Below are 19,735 nucleotides of genomic sequence, written 5' to 3'. Positions count from 1 at the left end.
GACCACATCTATCGGGCTTTCTTATTTTCCCAAACGTGGGTTTCCTTGTTTTTGTTATTCCCAAGTGGCTGCCCTGTAGAGATTTCTAGTAAAAGCCTTAAATGAAAAGGACTGTGTGTTATGCTTGTCTTCAGAAAAGTAGGGCTGGAGAAAGCTGCAAGGGACAGAGTAGGACTGTCAGAAGACACAAGGCGGCATGCTGTGGTTGGTAGTTATCCATTGCTGAAGAGCAAAGGGATGATCTATCCCACACACCAAAGGTCTTCTTCATTTGACAGTCGGGAAGCTGAAAAACTTTGGTATTTTTATTCAAGCATGTATAAAAACAAAACAAAAAACTTCACGGATACAAAAGATACCCCGTTTCCCATCCAAGGGGACAGAGGCCTGAAGCTGGGTCCTCTTTCTATTCCAACTGGAAACTTCCCACTACTGGATGAGAATAGACCCTAAAAGTGGCTCTTGGGACCGTTATGATTTGTCCCTTGGGTGAGAAGTGATCATTTACAGCACATGTAGGTTATGGTTTACACAAAAATGTCCAGTTATTTTTCCTTCTGACCACCCCATTACCCCCACTTCCTGAGATGAGAAGCCTGGGTGTAGGAGGAGGCTGTGGTTGTTGGGCTTGATTCAGTGCAAAAATAAGAAGACAATGCCCCTTACAAGGACTCTGACTTATATCACTTTTCCTTGATATCTTACAGTAAGAAAACCTGCATTGGACGATTCTGAATCCTGAACCTGCCACTTACTTAATCTCTTTAAGGCTCAGTTTCCTTTTTTTGTGAAATGGGATAATCCCTAGCTCACAGAACTGTTGTAAGGATCAGGTGAGATAATGTAGGTAAACTTTAGGATGATGGCTGGCATTGTAAATGCTCAATTAATAGTAATATCTATGCCCATTCTCTTTCTTCACTCAAGATTTGAAGCTTTCCATTCTTTCCAGGGGACTGAGTCATAAATTTTACTTTCCCCTGCCAGGGTACCCCTGTTTCCTCTTCCTTAGGAGTCTGATGGGAAACACAAGCACACTTTAAAGCCTAATCTCAACAAGTCAGAGTCTGAAAAAAAGGGACATGGGAGTAATCCTTCATATCTCCAGGGAGTCCCCCTGAGGAAGCTGAGGAATGGGATTAGGAAAGCACACAAAATAGGGAAAACCTCCTTTCCCAGGAATGGGAAAGAGAAGAAAAGTGCACAGCTGGCTACATACCACAAGAATTTTGTGTCAAAGTGTTTAAAAGCCTCCAAGGGTTGAATGGAATTGTCTGGGACTGGGGAAATGGGGCTGAGACCTGTGAGGGAGGGACTAGGGAGAAGATGAGTACCCTCTAGAGGCACTAGCTGCCATGAAATGCTCCCTGAGTACTTTAGGAAGCAGGGTTATGTTCTCTGAGCATTAGCCTTGGGGAAAAGCCTGCTGTGCCAGTAATCAGGGTTATCAAAAGCGGAGTCAGTGGCTTCTAAACTACGTAGAGTTTTGAGGCGGGCACAGTGGACATGGGGGGCATGGTGTCCAGGCCCCTGGAAAGCTCTCATCTCTTCATACCCTTGTTCAGCTGCTGGGCAGGCCCCCATAGCTGCATAATCTCCCCCAGGAGCTCCCCCACCATGTCGCCGATTCATATATTCATAGTCCTCATCCGGGGTTGTGCCAGCAGTGGCCATGATTGGCACAGGGTTGAGTGGGCAACTCTGTGTGCTGCCCAGGGAAGCACTGAGGTCTGATCCCACATCCATGTACTCATAACCCAGCTCCTCAAGAGAGCTAGGCCTAGGGGGACGAGGCGGACTGCGCCTTCTTCTCCGGTTCATGTATTCATATTCCTCATCTTCATCTTCTTCTTCAGTACCCAGGACAGAACTGAGGCCCACTGAAGAAAGGGTGCCCTCCCGGGAGGAGGGAGTACCTGGAGATTGAGAAGAGAGGCTAGGTATGTGGAGAACATGGTAGTAGGCAGTGGGAAGTGGGGGAAAGTTAGGAAAAAATGAAAAGGGAGGGGTAAGATCAGAGAAGACAAGGGGCGCCTGGGTGGCTCAGTGAGTTAAGCATCCAACTCTTGATTTCGGCTCAGGTCATGATCTCCAGGTTCATGGGATCCAGCTCCACATCGGGCTCTGTGCTGACAGTGTGGAGCCTGTCTGGGACTGTCTGTCTGTCTGTCTCTCTCTCTGCCCCTCCCCTGCTTGCAAGAGCAGTGCTCTCTCTCGAAAATAAATAAAGTTAAAAAAGATCAGAGAAGATAAAAGGATTAGGATAAGCCTGGGGAAAGGATTAGAGAAAGATCTGAGGAAAACCCTAGGAAGAGTCAGGCACCTTTGAGGTGTGCATCTGGCATGACATATCCATTGACATCCTCTTCCTCTAATCCTGGTGGGGAGAGTGGGGTGACAGGAGTGAGCAGGCTGTGGCGCTGGGAATGGTAGGCACTGTCTCCACGTGGCCGTGGGCTCCGGCTCCGGCTCCTACACATTGACACCTTCTCCTGGAGCTCAGCCTCAGAGCCTGTCACATGGCCTTCTGAAGACTCTGATGCCAGGCGTCCCCGTGGCAGTGGGTGCAGGGAGACTGGACGGGGACACCGCTCACCACCCCCACAGACTGCAGACTCCTAAGGAGGAAAGTAAGACAGAGATTTACACAGAGACAAGGAAAGAGATATTTGTTTAGGAGACTGGGTTGTTCATAGCCTTCTTTTTTTGTAGGACACTGATTAAACCTCAAAGGTTTCGGGGTGCCTAGGTGGCCCAGTCAGTTAAGCATCCCACTTCAGCTCAGGTCATGATCCCACAGTTCATAGGTTTGAGCCCTGCATTGGGCTCTGTGCAGACACCTTGGAGCCTGCTTCAAATTCTGTGTCTCCCTCTCTCCCATTCCCCCTCCCCTGCTCGCACCCTCTCTCTCTCTCAAAAATAAATACTTAAAAAAACCCACAAAAAACAAAACAAAAAACCCTAAAATGTTTCTAAAGTGTCCCACACTGCCCCTATGGATCCTAAGACACTGCCACCTAGCCTTGCAGTAGCCCCTCAAAGAGACAGACCTTACCTGGCAGGCCTCCCCAAGATTACCCTGGTTCATAGGCATATAGCCAGATGATGGGCTTAAAAGGCTCTGGCTCTAGGATGAAAAAAAGTGAAGAAGAAGTTTGATTAAGGGAGAAATCTACTCACCATGGGGGCCTTTGAGTAGTTAATCTAGGTATCAGTGGGGTTCATGAGGGTGCAGGTACGTACAGGGCTCAGGGTGCAGAAAGTCTTGAAGCGCTGGGAAGTACCTTACCCCACGGGGCCGATTAAGTGTTCCAACTGGCAGGCTGAGAGCAGAGCCTAGTGTGGCTGCCAGGCCATCCTCCTCTGATTCCAAGTCCAGGTCCAGCTCAAGTTCTGGCTCCAGCTCCACTTCCTCCAGTTCCTTGTTTGTCAGAGCAGGGGGTTCTGCCCCAGGGGGTATTCCAGGCCCACTTTCTCTCTGTAGGGACAGGTGATTGTTAAGGTGGATCCTCGTTCCTGCCCTGCCAAGTCTGCTTTCCTCTAGATCTCCTTGACAACAACTAGTTCCTTCTCACCTTTATGACCAGATACCTTGGTGGGTCTCGGGCCATCCTGGTAAACTCATTGGCTAGTTCTTTAAAGGTTGGGCGAATATTCTCATCAATCATCCAACCTAGGGGTAAGATGTAGAAGTAGAGCCATAAGAGGGAAGTGGAGTAGGGAGGGAAGTCAGTTAGAAAATGGCTGGGGGATCAGGGGTGCGTGGATGGCTCAGGAGGTTGAACATCCAACTTTTGATTGGCTCAGGTCATGATCTCACGGTTCGTGAGACTGAGCCCTGAGTCGGGCTCTATGCTGCCAGCACAGAGCCTGCTTGGGATTCTCTCTTTCCCTCTCTCTCTGCCCCTCCCCTGCTCGTACTCCCACTCTCTCTCAAAATAAAGAAATAAACATGTAAAAAAAAAAAAAGGCTAGGATCAGCAGGTAACTCACACTTGACCATGACCATGTACACATCAATGGTACAGATCTGAGGCTGCGCCAATCGCTCCCCCTTCTCTAGCAGGTCTGGTACTTCAGCCAGTCGTAGCCCAGCATAGGGCTCTGCCCCAAAGGTCATCAGCTCCCAAACTGTCACTCCTGGTATAGGAAGACATGACTAGTTGATGGCAAAATAGTAGACATGGCATGAAGACTAAGGGGAGGCAGAATTTAACACAAAGATCCGAAGGGCCTAGAAATTCTAAGAAGGGGTCTCTCAAAAGGCAACTATGGGATTTGGGCCAGTGATGATATGGAGGGTATCCAGATGGACTGACCATAGCTCCAGACGTCACTCTGGTGTGTGTATTTCCCAAAATGGATACTCTCGAGGGCCATCCACTTAATTGGAGTCTGGGGAATTGAAGGCAAAAGTTGATTTCTAAAAATTTTCTTAGCACTTCTAAACCCCAAGTTCTCTATCACTCTTTTCTCTGTTGCTTTCTGAACTCGTACTTCTGGCATCTCCAAGTTCCTCTCCTTGAACTTACCATGAAGCATCTCTTTGCCTCTGAAGGAGACCACTGACTGCTTCCTGTCCCCATGCTTCACTCCACCCCCACCTCCTTACCCAGCCCTTTGTGTCACCTCACCTTGGCCTCACTGTGTAGTAGCTGCTTATCGTCAGGGGGCAGCAGGTCCGCCACCCCAAAATCTGCCACCTGAACCTGACTGGGTGACTTCAGTAGCACATTTCGGGCAGCCAAGTTCCTATGCACCATACCATGCTCCTCAAGGTAGTACATACCCTACAGAGGAAGGAAGTATTCTCAAGGTTGGGGGAGTTGCTCCTTGAGATCCAGAATCATCCCAAACCCTAAAGGCACCTCCGAATTTCAACTCCCTGCCAGCCATCAGCCAGGCAGTTCAGTCATAGGACTTCTCCAGGTTCCTCTCACCTTGGCAATCTGTACTCCCCAGTTGAGCAGCAGCTGGGGCCCCAGTGCTCCACGGTGTTGTCTCACGTGATCCAGCAGGGAGCCCAGAGGCAAGTACTGAGTGACAAGCTGCAGAGATGACCCTGGGCACAGTCCCAGCAGCCGTACAATGTGGGCATGGTCTAGGCTGCCAATGGCCAGCATGTGCTAAGAGACACAAGAGAGGTTATCCAGGGATCAAACAGGTCCACATACGTACACCCAGATCAGGGCTATCCCAACATTCAAGGACATCGGTATGGTTAACAGTACTTACTGACACAGGACCATGCCTTTACATAAGCATATCTAATATTGACCTCTTTTCCAGTGGCATACAGAACACCCTTCCCTCACTTACGTCTGTCACATCTTGAAAACTTTGCCGTCCACTCTTATCCTCAATGACTTTAATGCAGACTGGAATCTTGATCGATTCACCCTCAGGAATCCACACTCCCTAAGAAGTTTTGGACAGGAGTCAGCCAAAGGTCATTCTCCCCAGGCTAGCCCTTTCCCTCAATCTTTCTCTCCTTCACCCTAGATCTTTCCCCTCCTCCTCCACAGACTTTCTGCGGGTCACTCACTTTGTGCACAGTTCCAAAGACGCCCGAGCCAAGCACTTTAAGCTTCCTCAGCTCTGTTTCTTTGAAGATTCTGGCCAAGACTTTGTTAGCCTTCTCACTGGGATCCAGAGGTTCTATGCTCTGAAGAGCAGAAGGGAAGAAAATACTCAAGCCCATTGCCATGCCCCACTCCAACTCTCTCCCTATAGGTGGATGCTCAGAGCCACAAAGCCCAAAGGGGTGGGAGCAAGAAGAGGAATTGTCTTTAGTCTTAAGAAGCATTGCAAGCTTATTGGGGAGTAACAGACCCTAAGGACTGAGGAAGTTTTTTGTGTTCATGAGACCAGCAATTAAGAGGGTTGGGTTTCCCCTTTGATGGAGGGAAGGGGGAAGAGTTGCTAATGCTGTCACCTTGAATACTTCTTTACAGTTCCCTATGCTTTCCAAAGCATTTCCACATACATCAGCCCCTTTCACCCTTACAGCCATTCTGTAAGGATGAATGTTATTTCTTGTGTACATGTGCATAAAATGAGGCACAGAGAAGGAAAGTAACTTCAAAATCATGTGGCAAATTAATGGCAAAATCAGGACTAGGATGCATGTCTCCCATTTCTCTGGCCAGAGTTCTTTCTAATGGGCCATACTACCTCCTTGAAGAAAAGGATCAAATCTCTGGGAAAGGAGGCTCTTAAAGAGTGATGGTATGGGGTACCTTTCAAGATTAGGCTAGGCACTTACCTCACCCCGTTCCAAGTAGCGCCTCATAGCCCTCTTATTCTGAATCCGGCGCCCACGCAAATAGAGAAAAGTGCCTCCCAGGATCAGGAAAACCACTGCCAATCCTACTACCACTGTTAAACCCATTGCCAGATGGGTTTTGCTGTGGGATAGAGAAGCCCAGCATTATCCTAGGCCTACACCTCCCTTACAAATATCACCTATGCCGGGGCGCCTGGGTGGTTCAATCAATTAAGTGTCAGACTCTTGATTCTGGCTCAGGTCATGATCTCACAGTTAGGGAATTCAAGTCCCGTGTCAAGCTCCACACTGATAGTGTGGAGCCTGCTTGGATTCTCTCTCTCTCTCTGCCCCTCCCCTGCTTGCACTCTCTCTCTCCCTTTCTATAAACAAACAAACAAACAAACAAACATCCTTTAAACCAACAATAACCAAAATAAAACAAAACAAAAAAACAAATGTCATTTATGGTACAGATTTGGTACAAGAAATTAACATTTACACATACACATGTCTTTGAGCACTGAAAGGGTTAGCCTAAATCTGGACCTCCTGAGGCTACTACAAGCTAATTTTCAGAAGGGAAGGCCAGAAGCCTGGATTCTTGTGTCTCTGAGTCCAGTGATAGTGGTGTATATAGAAGGTCAAAATGAATAGAGTCATCTCTTCCCAGCAGGTAACTGCCCCCTCCCTAGCTTCTCTCCCAAATATCCCCAGTTTCCTAAATCTCCAAGCCCATCATACCTGATCAGTGCTGGTGTTTGGCCTAAACAGTCTTGTAGCTCTGGTCCCTTACACCTGGAGAACAAAGTCACCTCCTTAAATGGGAGCTTGGGAGACTCCCATAGGAAGCTCAATTCTGACAGCCTCAACATACATACAACACTGTTTCAGATCCTACCATAGTGTCCCATCGTGGAGCCCAAATCATATTCCAAGACATGGCCCCATCTCTAGCTTGCCATCCCTTCCTGAGTCCCTCTCTTGAATGAAACTCCCCTGAGCTGGGGTTATTCCAGGTTCTCAAAACTGTGGTATAGTTGTATGCTGTTACTGAAATTCCCTTTCTCCAATCCTTCATTATGCAGCTGAGAGTGATTCTTAAGTCATAGTTCCTTTCTTCTTTCAGCTCCCTTTTACCCTCTACTTTCCCCCTAGTTTTATGTTCTCCCCTTCCCCCCACATCAGCCCATCACTGACCCCTGGGTGCAGTTCTCATGGCAGGGCCGACATTCATTCTGAGAATCTGGGTACTTGTAGATGGGGCCCTTGGCACCAAGGACTCCATAGGGGCAGCTGCTCACACAGTGAGGCCCATCTCGAAAATGGGCACACTGAGCACATGCATCAGAGCCCTGGGTGGAAGAGAGAAGGGCGGGAAGGATGGGATGCCAATGTCAATTTCATACCTCCCAGCAAGGACCAACCCAGCCATTCAAGAGGCTTCACCCATAGACCCTAGTGTTATCTGGCCTCCCTGTGTTGGCCTTGGGATTTGGCCATATCATTCCCAGGACCTTCAAGTGTTGCCCTTGCCCTCTCTCCCTTAGAGATCCTGGTGTTGCTACCGTACCGAGCCATTGCACGTGGCACTACCCTCCATGGGTTGGCACTCCGGGTGACAAGAGAAGCATTCAGCCTCATGGGCAAACTCACGAGGCTCCCTGCAATGGAGGGTTAAAGGAGGGGGTCACTTCTAAGTCCTGACCTTTACTTCCTGATCCCCCAACCACAGGGTCCCCTTCTTCATTCCCACCAAGGCATATGCAGAGAGTCATCTAACGGCTTTCAGGTGCCACCTGAACAGCTCCATCCCGGGGTCCCAACCCCCCCACCCCCATCCCTTCTTGACTCTCTCGCCCCTCACTATTACCCATTCAGAAAGTTGCAGTGGGTCACACAGACACCGCCTCGGCTGTAGTTTCGACAGGATAGGCACTGACCAGGACCTGGGCCCCAGCATCCCCCAGAGGAGCACAGGGGATCACATACTTTGCCCTCTACCACTGGAAAGGAAGGGGTGAGTTAGGAGGAGTCAGAGCTCTAACATGCCCTCTTTGGAACTCTTCCTCATAACCGCCTCCAGCTCGACATGCCCCTCTCCTTGGTTCCACCCCCATCCCTTCTACTTCCGGGGCGGACAGTCCTTACACTGTACTCTCTCCTCCCTGACCTCCTTTTCCCACCAGCCTGGGGGCTGTGTCCCTCACCGCAGTCTCTGCGGGGCCGGTTATGTTTGATGTCTAGTCTCTCTTCCGGAGGCCCCCGCAGCAGCCGGGTCCAGTTCAGAGAATGGTGGTAGCACAGCTGCCTATTGGCGCTTATGTAAATACGCCCGGCACTGATTTCTTTCAAAGATCGGAGGCCCAACGATGTTATATTCAAGTTCTTCATGATCAACAAAGAGAAGCCCCGGCTGAGAACAAGGAGACAGGATGAGAAGGGGGAAAAATGACCATGCAGTGGATTCATGTTCATTCAACAAATTTGCTCTGGGCCAGTCAGATCACTGAGACGGACACCCCTTCCTTTTGCCTTTTCCTCTTCAGACTGGCAGACCCTTTGGGACCGCTGTATGACACAACACCTTGTACTTCACGCAAGGATGCCTACGAAACAGGGTTCATTGCCTGGAGATGCTATTACCTCCACACTCTTTACTACTCACTTGTAGAGGCTCCTGCCCCCAATGGTTGTCAGGTTGGAAAAGACACTGAAGTTGTGCATGTGGGGAGGCCAGGATTGGATGTTCAGGTAACCTGGGGGGCCAGAGAGAAGTATGTGAACAGGGAATCTTTGCCCCTTGCTTTCTCAGGTTCTATTGGTCCTTCCTCTGTTGCTTGGGACATGATTTTATAAGTAGTTACGTAGCAATTTGTGCCAGTGGTTTACCTATTCCTCTCAGACAAGATCACTCACCTGTGATCTCCCGTACTGTCCGGAAGACATTGAGCTTCTCAGGGTCCAGGGCAGGGATCTTGTGCCAAGGGTCGCTGGAAAGAATAGTAAAAATCAGTTGACAAGGTAGAGGTAGAACCCAGTAGCAACAAGCATGCCTAGGCTCAGAACTTAGTTTCTAAACACCATCCTCCACTGAAAGGGAACAGGGCTCCTTGGAGAAAGGGCTAGGGCAGGAAAAATATAACATGAGTTTACAGCATCTTATGCCAAACGGTATGGAAGTGCCCCCATTGGCCAGTTCAGAGATAACTGAACACCAAAATAATGACTGTAAAAGATTATAAAAAATTGAATGAAATAGGTATTATTGAATAAACAAATAAATGGGAAGGGGAGACTCTTCCTAACACTGAAATGCCAACAAATAAATGTAAAAGGACTAATGGAATTAGAAAACCATCATGTGGCAACTCTCGTTAAATAACTGATTTAGGGGGTTCCTGGGTGGCTCAGGTGGGTAAGTGTAAGACTCTTGATTTTAGCTCAGGTCATGATCTCGCAGTTCGTGGGTTTGGGCCCAGCGTCGAGCTCCACGCTGAGGGTGCAGAGTCTGTTTGGCATTCTTTGTCTCCCTCTCTCTCTCTCAAAAATAAAGAAAGAAACCTTAAAAAAAACTGATTCAGGCAGGGGCACCTGGCTGCCTCGGTCGGTGGAACATGAGACTCTTGATCTTAGGGTTGTGAGTTCGAGCCCCACGTTGGTTGTAGAGATTACTTAAAACTAAAATCTTAAAAAAAAAAAAGAGGACACCATGTCCTTGTCTCTTGCCACTCAGCTAAATGGTATCAGATTGCTTAGGGATGTCTCTGAGGGGATTCAAGCCCTGGGTGGGAGACGGAGTTAGGCATGGTCAGGTACTGTGTGACTTTTAAAATTTTATGACTTATATTCTTAATCAGCTGCATATATGGAGCGCTGAACCAAATGTAGTGAAGTGTGAGGGGCTGGATGGGGTGAGGGATTAGAAAAGGAAAGCAGAGTCTCTAACCCATTGAGGCCAGTGATAAGAAAGTCCAGGTTGCCCAGGATCTTGGTGCAGTTCACAAACCCATCAATGTTGCTAGAGTCCACAGTCTGGAAGCGGCTCCCGGAGCCCGTCCCCTCACAGGCTGCAAACACAACAGAGGCTCAGTGGGCGGGGCCTGATTGGTCTCTGGGGAAAGGAGGTCTTTTTGCCAACTCCTCGCCATCTCCTACTCACCTTTAGGGCACAGCCCCCCACAAGGTTCACACATCTTGAGTCCATTTTTATCTACTTCCATCTTGTCAGGAGGACAGGCCCGGACACAAGATGTTTGATCTACCACAAAGTTATCTAGGAAAGACGAAGGCACCATTAGTGACAAGGGAGGAACACTGCCAACCACCAACTGAACCTTGCTCCCTCCTGCTCTTTGCTGGATCTGCCCCGACTTACCACCGAAGGCTCCTGAAGCACTGTCCTATGGATTAGAAAGGCCCTTTGCTCTTTGTTTCAGAACTAGGAGCAATTACTAGAAATCATGGGGAAGCAGATGGGGGAGTAGGGCATAGGGATCATTCACTGGAGGTTGTCAGATGATCACAACCTACATCCTCTATTTACCACCCAACTTGATCCCTTTTACCTCCTCAAGTGTTGTCTAAAATCTAGTTTCCACGACCATTGTTCCTCTCCTTAGACACTTACGGGGACAGCTGGCTACACAAACTCCACCATACTGATACTTGGTGTGGGGATTGGGTTCCAGCTGGAAAGTTAGCTTGTTGTAAACGAGAGGCTGTGGACACTGGCGTACACACGCCCCACTGTCATTGAAGAGTCGACAGGCCTAGGAACACAGGAGATTCATAAAACTCACGTTATGTATGTACCCCGACCTCCTCCCAAAGCCTACATCCCCATTTCAGAACCCAGGCAAATGGTGGTACATACAAAGCAGTCTGTATCCTGAGGGCCTGAGCAGCCCCCTGCACACTCATCATGGCAGCACTGGTTGGGGTTGGGCCCAAAGCAGTGACCATTACACTGAGGGGCACAGATGGTCTTGGTCACTATAGAAAGAGAGAAAGCATGGCTGTCAGGGCTCTTAAGACTGTATTCTGAGGGGCACCTGGGTGGCTCAGTCGGTTAAGCGACTGACTTTGGCTCAGGTCATTATCTCACGGTTCATGAGTTCGAGCCCCATGTCAGGCTCTGTGCGGACAGCTCAGAGCCTGGAGCCTGCTTCAGATTCTGTGTCTCCCTCTCTCTCTGCCCCTCCCCCCCTCACACTCTGTCTGTCTCTCTGAAAAATAAATAAATATTAAAAAAAAAAAAAGACTGTATTCTGAGACCACTGCTCACTCTCTTGCCCTCTAGGCTTGTCCCTACTCCCAGTGTTAACATAGATTGGGGTGGGCAGGGATATGAAAGTGCATGAACTTGAAGTTTTTAGAAGGGAGAAAACCCACATGTCTGGCAGTCTTCCAGTCTAGGACCCCAGCAGCGCCCCTTGCAGGCCTCATGACAGGGGGGACCTGGTTGGGAAGGAAAGCAACACAAAGGGCTGTCAGGGCTAAGAAAGCCTTGCTTGAATCAACAGGGTATGATGTCAGCACACAGACACCCCAGTCCCAGGAAGCAAAGAGCCAGGGCAGTGTCCCTCCTTGCCCTTCCAGAGCAGGGCTGGGCTCAAGTGAACCTGTCAACAACGGGTGGAGCCACACCTCCATACCACCCACAGGGCAGCTGAAGAGGTGGGTCTGGGGCAATTGCCAAGCTCAGCCCCAGTCCGAACCCAGGAACTTGTTTCCTCCTTGGCAAACTGAACCCAGCAGGAATATGTGTGAGTGGACAGGGACAGCAGATCTTGATCAAGGGTAGGTTCCAGGGAGAATGGAAAATGTTATAATGGAAAAAGATGTGGATATGGAGCCCAAAGATCTGGCTTCCTCACTTAGTAACAGATCTTCTGCTCCTTTTCTTCACATATTGCTTCTAGGGTTTGGGTTCTAGGAGACTGACCTCCTCCCTCCTGGCAGGCTCCTTGGGTCTGGAGCCTGAGGTGTTTTTTCAGTGGAGAGGTGGGTTCGAATTAAGGATATAATGATGATGGGAAAGGGGTCACTCTGGTTTGGTGGGGGCAGGGGAGCAGTCTTGATCATGTTCACTCACAGCTCTTGCCATTGTCCTTCACCACTATCTCGGCATCTCGGTCCCTCACGATGTCCCTCCAGTCAATTGTGTCCATGTGACAAAGTTTATCATTCTTCTCAATATAAACACCCCCTGACAGAATCTCTGAGACAGGGAAAAGAAGTGACAGGCTTAAGGGCTGCAGCAGACCTCCTCTTCCCTACACACCCCACCAACCCAAAAGGCCACCCAAGACTCAGAAAGAGGGGAGAAGGGACAGATGAATATGTCTAATTAAATCCGAACTGCAGAAAAGGCTTGCCTTGTAATGTAGAGGAGGAGCCAGGCCAAAAGAAAACTTCTGCCTCCTCAGACACCTGTCCAAATCCGGTTTAGCCAGTGGGGGAGGGGAAGGGAAAGCAAGAGAGAAGATCCCTGACTCAGCCACCTCCTTCCCCCGCCCTACCTGTGTGTTTTCCAACTGACAGGGACAGGGAGAAGTAGAAGGTAGCCATGCGGCATCTAACTCTCATGTTTCCCCAGCCAGTGGGGAATTATGAGGGGGAGGAGATAGTATCCTCATTCCTGGGGAAGGAGGGACATCAAACTACACTGTACTATAAAGATAGAGGAGGGGGGCCTGGGTGGCTCAGTCGGTTGAGCGGCCGACTTCGGCTCAGGTCACAATCTCACGGTCCGTGAGTTTGAGCCCCGCGTCAGGCTCTGTGCTGACAGCTCGGAACCTGGAGCCTGTTTCGGATTCTGTGTCTCCCTCTCTCTGACCCTCCCCCATTCATGCTCTGTCTCTCTCTGTCTCAAAAATAAATAAACGTTAAAAAAAATTTTTTTAAAGATAGAGGAGTGGGGGCGGGGGACCCCCTGGGTGGCTCAGTCGGTTAAGGTTAAGCATGCAACTTCAGCTCAGGTCATGATCTCGCAGTCCATGAGTTCAAGCCCCGTGTCGGGCTCTGAGCTGACAGCTCAGAGCCTGGAGCCTGCTTCAGATTCTGTGTCTCCCTCTCTCTGCCCCTCTCCTGCTCATGCCTCTGTCTTTCTCTCTCTCTCTCTCTCTCTTTCTCTCAAAAGTGAATAAACATTAAAAAAATTTTTTTTAATAAAAATAAAAGTAAAGATAGAGGAGTGGGTAACAGATCCAGCTCCAACTCCAGACCCATGGGACATAAGGACCTTCCCCCTGGGCCGCAGACGCCTTTGCTCCCTATCAGGGCTCCCATTCAGACTGCAATGTTCAAGATGGTGGGCCCCATGAAAGGGGCACTTAGTGAGCAGTCTCGGGTTACCATCGAGGAGGCACCTGTCTGCAGGTTGGTTGAGGGGCAAGACTAGAAGGAATCATCAGGAACTGACCGGTGAGCTGAGTAAAGCGGAGCTGGCGCAGAGCATGGCTAGAGTTGGTGTTATAGTTCAACATGACAAAGATGGCAAACTTCCCATCGTAGACCTGGGTCCCCCGCACCACCCGGAGGTTGGGTAGTGGCAGTGTAGAGAACTCATTCATGGCCACGAGGACATAGCCGGTCACTTCTCGGATCCACTGTGATGGAACAGAGACCATGTCAGTGGGAGGGACAACAGGACAAAAAGCCTCAATCTCCTCTCCCTCCCCAAAGCATTAAGGAATCCCTAACCCCTCAAATTCTTTCCGATTCCTACTTTGGAGTAGGGGAGGAGCTGGTGTCACACTAGTGTGTCCCTTCTGCAAAGGAAGACAGGCAGCAGAAGTGACTGGGGAATTCTAGTCTCCTACCCTCTCTTTCTTAGAGCTCCTCTTGCCGGGAGGGTCCTTGCTTAGTCCCTTCCTCATCTTTCCAGTGCCTATCGGTCCCAGGGGTCTCTCTACATTAGCCCCTGTTGCAGAACACTATGCCACCCCTGCCCGCTTCTCATTGCCAGCTCCCGTGTATCCCTGGCTACAGAGGCAGACCCTAGGTCCCAGATGCCAGTCGTTGTCCCCATAAACACACAGGTTTGGATCTTAGGAACTATGGAGCTTTAGGAATGCTGAACTCCAGCAGAGGATAGCCCTGAGGAAGGGATGAAGGCTTCTGTGGGTGGAGTTAAGGGGGAAACAGGTTGAGATAGGGAGTCAGGCACTCTAACCTGCAGGAAGGAGAGATCAGCATTGTGTCCTGTGAGCACAATCTCAAGGTTCCCCATCACCACCTCACACCTCTCGTAGAGCTTGTGCAACGTCTGGTACTGGTTCTCGGCATCGCCAGTCACGCTCAGCCCATTCAGAGTCCCGGGACAGACTGGCAGAGAGTGGCAGAGAGCTGGACACAAGTTTTTAGCCCGGTCCCCCCAGATGGTCTTTGGTCCCCCCCTTTGGTTGCCCCACTCCAGTAACATTCAACAGGATCAAGAGGCAGATGCCTCCAACCCCACCCCCCCAACCCCCCCCCCCCCCCCCCGCCCCAGAGACAGACACAAAGGCCCATGTTGGACTGAGAGCCTGAACTCTCTCCTCTCTCACAATCCCCTCACTATCTCTCTGAACAGAAAGGTGAACAGGCTTCCCCTTTCCACCAGGGCCTCCTCTTGCCTCTTTCAGGTGCTACTTTGGGTACTAAGGAGTTAATGAAAGAGGATGTAGGAGGTTTTTTTTCTCCTCAGAGAAGTTAGAAAATGACCACAACTTAGTTACTCTTCTTTTCCCTTCCCCCTCTCCAACCAGGGTACTTACTTCTCTACCCTCATCCTGCCTCTCTCTAGGTCCTGGAATAAATATCTCTTTGGGGCTAGCACACAGCCCCTATTGTGTCTACCGAGGGTGGGATGGGGGCAGAGGGTGGGGGCAGTGCCCAGGGCCACGGTCCAGCCCACAATGAGGCAATTCTATCTAGGAGGAGGGGGCTGCTCCACCCTGTCCCGAGACACCCTGTCCTCAGTAGCACCCGCCCCCCTCCACCCTCAAGCCTTGGCCTCAGACAAGTGACCTCACTAGAAGGGGGAGCTCTGGTGGGGAGAGGGGGTCAATGTGAGCTTTGTCTTTAAAGCTGGAAGATAAGGAGCTGGTTGCCTACCCTGCACCCCTTCCCCCTTCCTAAATTCTGGCTTCCCTTCTCCCTTCCCCTGTCCCAGCACACCCCAGCTCCTCAGCATCACACTTTCCGACAAATACACAGTAGCCTGGAGAGAAACAGCAGAGGCTTCCCCCGATTCTAAGCCTTCCACCCAATTCCATTGTCAAAAGATTCATTAAAAAGTTTTGTAACATGGCAATCCTCACGAGGCATGCCAGACTTGGGGGTTCATTTGACCTTGTACATATGGAGGACATAGGGGCTATGGAAAATCTTGGACCCTAAGCCCTACCCCTGTCTCCTTCCTCTGGCTCATTGAAAGACTGTGGGGGGGGGGGTAGATTCCACCTGTTCCAACCACCCTTCCCTGAGGCGCTGGCAGCTTAGGAGGCAGCTTAGGAAGCAGGAGTGGGAATGGAGGGAGGGAAATTAGTGAGGTCCCAACCCCTCCTCCTAGATACACCCCTAGTCTGCTCACTTGACTTTTGAGCGCTCCCATTCCCTATCGCTCCCCACAATGGGAACGGGGTAGGCTAGACCCAGCAGAGGGGTAAACTGGTTGGGAGCTCCCAGAGGATCCTGGGAACTCTAGGGTCCTTGGGCCGAAAGGAAAGAGACTAGGAAGGTTAGTCATTTCGGGAACAGCCCCACCCCAAACCCCTTCCTGGAAGGACAACCCCTCTTACAAGTCAAGGTGCCAACCCTTGTCCCCAGATAAGGGAGGAGTCAAGATTTCTGCACAGAGAAGTGGGGTATGTGATGTGTGTGTGTGTACGTGCACTTGCGACACACACAAGCATGTACACAGCTCCCCTGCTGGCCCAGAAACCCATACTGGTTCTGTCCTTGGGTTTCTTTATTAGGAAGTATTCAGGTGGCCCTATCCATCACACCTGCCTTTATGTGTTTGTGAAGACTCTATGTGTCTGGAAGGCTACAGTGTTAGAGGTCCCAGTTCCCTGCCATCCGGAGGGTAAAGTCCATATTACACAAACAGGGAGCAAAGGGCCTCTTCGGGAAGAGAGCATGAAAAACATCTCTAAGGAGGAACAAGGCAGCGTGGGGAGGAGGGCTGGGGGAAGGGGATAATACCCAGGGACCAGGGGCACAGGGAGGGGTTTGGGCACTCCTTTGGTAGAGAGCACTGGGGTGGGTCAGACCAAGAATCTCCAGCCCTTGCTCAACCAGAGGCCTCCTCTCCAATATCCCCCACCCCCATCACAGCCAGGACAAAGGGGCTATAGAAGGACTGAGACAGGGCCGGATGCCCAGAGGCTGCAGGATCCAGATAAAGGGTAAAGAGACCCAACCATGCCTGCCTCCTGTCTCCCTCAGGGAAGGTGGCCAGGATGTGGGACTCCTGGGTTCCTGATTGAATATTCCAAGGGTCTGGATGGGACAGTGATACAGTCATTCTATTCAGTCCCGCCCACTCCAATCCCCAGACCCCCCCCACCCCCGCCCTTCACCAGCTGGGAGTGTTCACATCTCAAGATCCCAGGGTCTAAATTTAGGCCCAGCAACTGTGGGGGAAGCACAGGTGTTTCTCCCACTCCCACTCTGGGGAAGAGGCCCTGGCTGTGCCAAACCCCAAGCTGAGGTCTGGGGGAGGGGAAGAAATCAATAGGATTCCTCCAATGTGAGCAACACCAGCACCCTCAGGTGTCCACGATCCCAGAGATATCCCAAAGGGGTGGGCTCCAGTGGCATGGGAGTGACAGGAGGAACAGAAGAGCAATCTGACTCTTGTTAGACTCTAAGAGAGACAGAGTCAGACAATAAAGAGAATGTAGGTGGGGGAGAAGCTGGGTCTAGGAAGGACTCCCAGGACAGGAAGCTCAGAAGTTAGGAGAGGTGCCCTGTTGGGTCTCAGGTTGGGGAGAAAAAAGACAAACAAGAGAAATACAGATTGGACCTCTTTGACCCTACAGCTCCTGGCCTGGAGCCTTATACATAGTAGTTGCTCAATAAATATTAGTTGAATTGATCTAGGTCTTGACAAAACGAGGTTGGTCAAGTCGGGGACCTGCCACTCTATTATTCTGAGGAAAAGAGGGAGGTCGGCCTCTGCGTGGCCTCTCACCTGATGTCACCTGTACTTAACTCTTTGGTTATTCTCAGCCCTTCCCAGGGCAGGCCAACTCACGGAAGAGGAGGTGCCTGTCTTGTTTTTCCAACAGTAGAGAACAACAACCCCCTCCAACCCTTCCGTAGCTCCGCCCTGTCGGCAAAACAACGAAACTGGAGGTGCTGAAACCCCGGGACGCGGTTGGGGAACAAACTGAGACATCCCCCCACCCCTTTCTCCAAGACCTAAATCACCCATCATCTCACGTTTACAGAACGGAGGTCCCAGCTCCCCTCCCTACAGGGACCCTCAGAAGTGTGATCTGTTTCGGCATCAGCCCCACCGAGAGAGACGAATTAGAGGGTCGGCGACGCGCTGCTGAGCGAGTGTGTGTTGGGGGGGGGGGTGGTTCAGGAATCCCGACCCCGCCCGGACCACGCCGAGAACCCGAGCCTGACGGTCTCCGCCTAGGTGGTCCCAGCGGACCCGGGGTGGGCACCCCCCAGCCTCGCCCCGCCCCAGCCGCTGCCCCTGCCCTCCAGAATTCGGCGCACTCGGTTCGGGATCCCGGGTTCCGAGGCTGCGGGTGCCCTCGTGCCACTTACCTGCCTGCGAGTTGCCCACCTCGGAGCCCCGGGCCAAGCTGAGAAAGAAGCCCAGCACCTGCAGAGCCCCATTCGCCCTCATGACTCCAGCAGAGGGTGAAGGCAGCCCCGCCGAATCCGGCCCGGGGTGGGGGTGGGGGGGTGCTGGACTAGGACATCGAAGCGGAGCCACCTGAGCCGCCGGCGACTTAGCAGCGGCGGCAGAAGAGGTTGCAAACTGCAATAGGAGCCGGAGCCAGAGTCCGGGGCGGGATAGTAGGGGAGGGGTGTATGTCTGTGAGAGGGCGAAGGAGGGAGCGCAGGGGGAGGGGGTGAGTCACGGCCGCGCCCCCTCCGGCGCGAGGCTGGCGTGGAGCTGGCTGGAGCCTCCGGCTGCCCGCCCCGAGCGCGCCCCAAGCCCCAGTGTTTGTCCGCTTGGCCACGCACATCGAGCATGGGTCTCACCCTAATTTTTCTTCAGGAGCTGGACTAAGGGGGGGGGGGGCGAGATTCCAACGCCCCCAAATGTCTCCAAAGGGGAAAGGTGATGGGGGTGGGGAGAGCGCTCCAAAACCCGCCCCCTGAAAGTTGGCCTCGCCCATTAACCAAATCACTCGACTCCCCCAGCCGGTTGGGTCACTTGCGGGATTTTCTTTCTGAACGTGAATGTTTTTTTCTGTGTGTGTTTTTGAGGAGGGAGGTGTTTGCCTCACGCTCAGGCCACCTCAGTTTCCCCGGAAACCCGTCGAAACCCCATAATTCATCTACCCTGCCGAGGAACCCGAGCCTCAGAGGCCGCGTGAAATTGCACTGTCTCCGGCCGCTTCCTCCTCCAGACCCGGCGCCGGCCCTGCCTCTCCGGGGGATTTGGGGGGGGGGGGGCGGGGGTGGTTTCCAGCCTGGGAACAGACCCGAAGCCCGCCTTCTCACTTCCACCCCGGGAGGGGCTCCCGCACCTGTCGCGGTCCCCTCTGCTGCCCCCCACGGCCGCCTGGGAGAACAGCTGCCTCTTGCACACTGGAGTCACCGCGCCGTCGGGGCGGCCGGAGTTCCCGCCACTCTTCGGCGGACCCACACCGGCAACACGGTCCCCACCACAGGCGCTCACGCCTTCCAAGCCCGGACTCGCGCTGGAAAGGAGGGGGGTGCGGCGAAGGTGGACGCAAAGAGGGCACTAGGGACTGTGTCTAAGAATGGCACGGATTCCCGGCACCTCCAGCACCAGCTCCCAGATCCTGGCCATAGTCGGTCAGGCGCACCGCAAGGGGCCAGTCTTAGAACGGATCCGATGGGCGCCTCCTGGTACCAAACGGGTGGCAGTGAGGCTCCACACAGCGTCGCATTTCAAATCCCTAGGACTGGCGTTCCGGATCTCGCCCAGAGAAGCCTAATTATTTTCTCCAGAGTTTCAAGCCTAAGAGTCAGAACGGTCGAGACTTGATGAAGAAAAATTTCGCCCCCTACCGAGCCAAGACTACCGGCTAAAATTCTTTAAACGTGGTCTGTATTGATATGCACCCTAAAGGGCCCATTCTCTGCTGGAGGCTTACCTTTGCCCTCAGGCGTTGGCCTTGTCCTGGACGCTTACGCAACAGTCATAATAGTAATAGTAACAGGGAAACATTAACATATACATACATATATCATTTCATTTGCAAGAGTTTTCTCAAACTGAGATAATGTCTCACTTAACATCCATCATTCCATTTTACAGAA

The 19,735-nt window shown here is 51.6% G+C and overlaps 1 protein-coding gene across 1 annotated transcript; it reads right to left on the bottom strand.

Annotated features, from left to right (window-relative positions):
• Positions 1–287: 287 nt before the first annotated feature.
• ERBB3 (erb-b2 receptor tyrosine kinase 3) lies at positions 288–18,279 on the bottom strand. The gene is made up of 28 exons (XM_030322886.2): positions 18,041–18,279; positions 14,445–14,596; positions 13,692–13,878; positions 12,363–12,488; positions 11,660–11,725; positions 11,142–11,260; positions 10,896–11,037; positions 10,428–10,541; positions 10,215–10,335; positions 9,185–9,258; positions 8,934–9,024; positions 8,476–8,681; positions 8,139–8,271; positions 7,839–7,929; positions 7,466–7,620; positions 7,010–7,063; positions 6,266–6,407; positions 5,546–5,665; positions 5,320–5,418; positions 4,941–5,126; positions 4,635–4,790; positions 4,320–4,395; positions 3,994–4,140; positions 3,576–3,673; positions 3,290–3,478; positions 3,056–3,127; positions 2,324–2,618; positions 288–1,916 (listed from the first exon to the last, which is right to left on the bottom strand). The coding sequence occupies exons 1-28, from the start codon at positions 18,120–18,122 to the stop codon at positions 1,390–1,392; spliced, it is 4,020 nt and encodes a 1,339-aa protein (XP_030178746.1). The 5' UTR covers positions 18,123–18,279; the 3' UTR covers positions 288–1,389.
• Between the last annotated feature and the right edge of the window lie 1,456 nt (positions 18,280–19,735).

This window comes from Lynx canadensis, chromosome B4, assembly GCF_007474595.2.
Source record: "Lynx canadensis isolate LIC74 chromosome B4, mLynCan4.pri.v2, whole genome shotgun sequence".
NCBI lineage: Eukaryota > Metazoa > Chordata > Mammalia > Carnivora > Felidae > Lynx > Lynx canadensis.
Note: the sequence above shows the minus strand (reverse complement) of the source record. Positions and strands in the feature narration are given on the sequence as shown.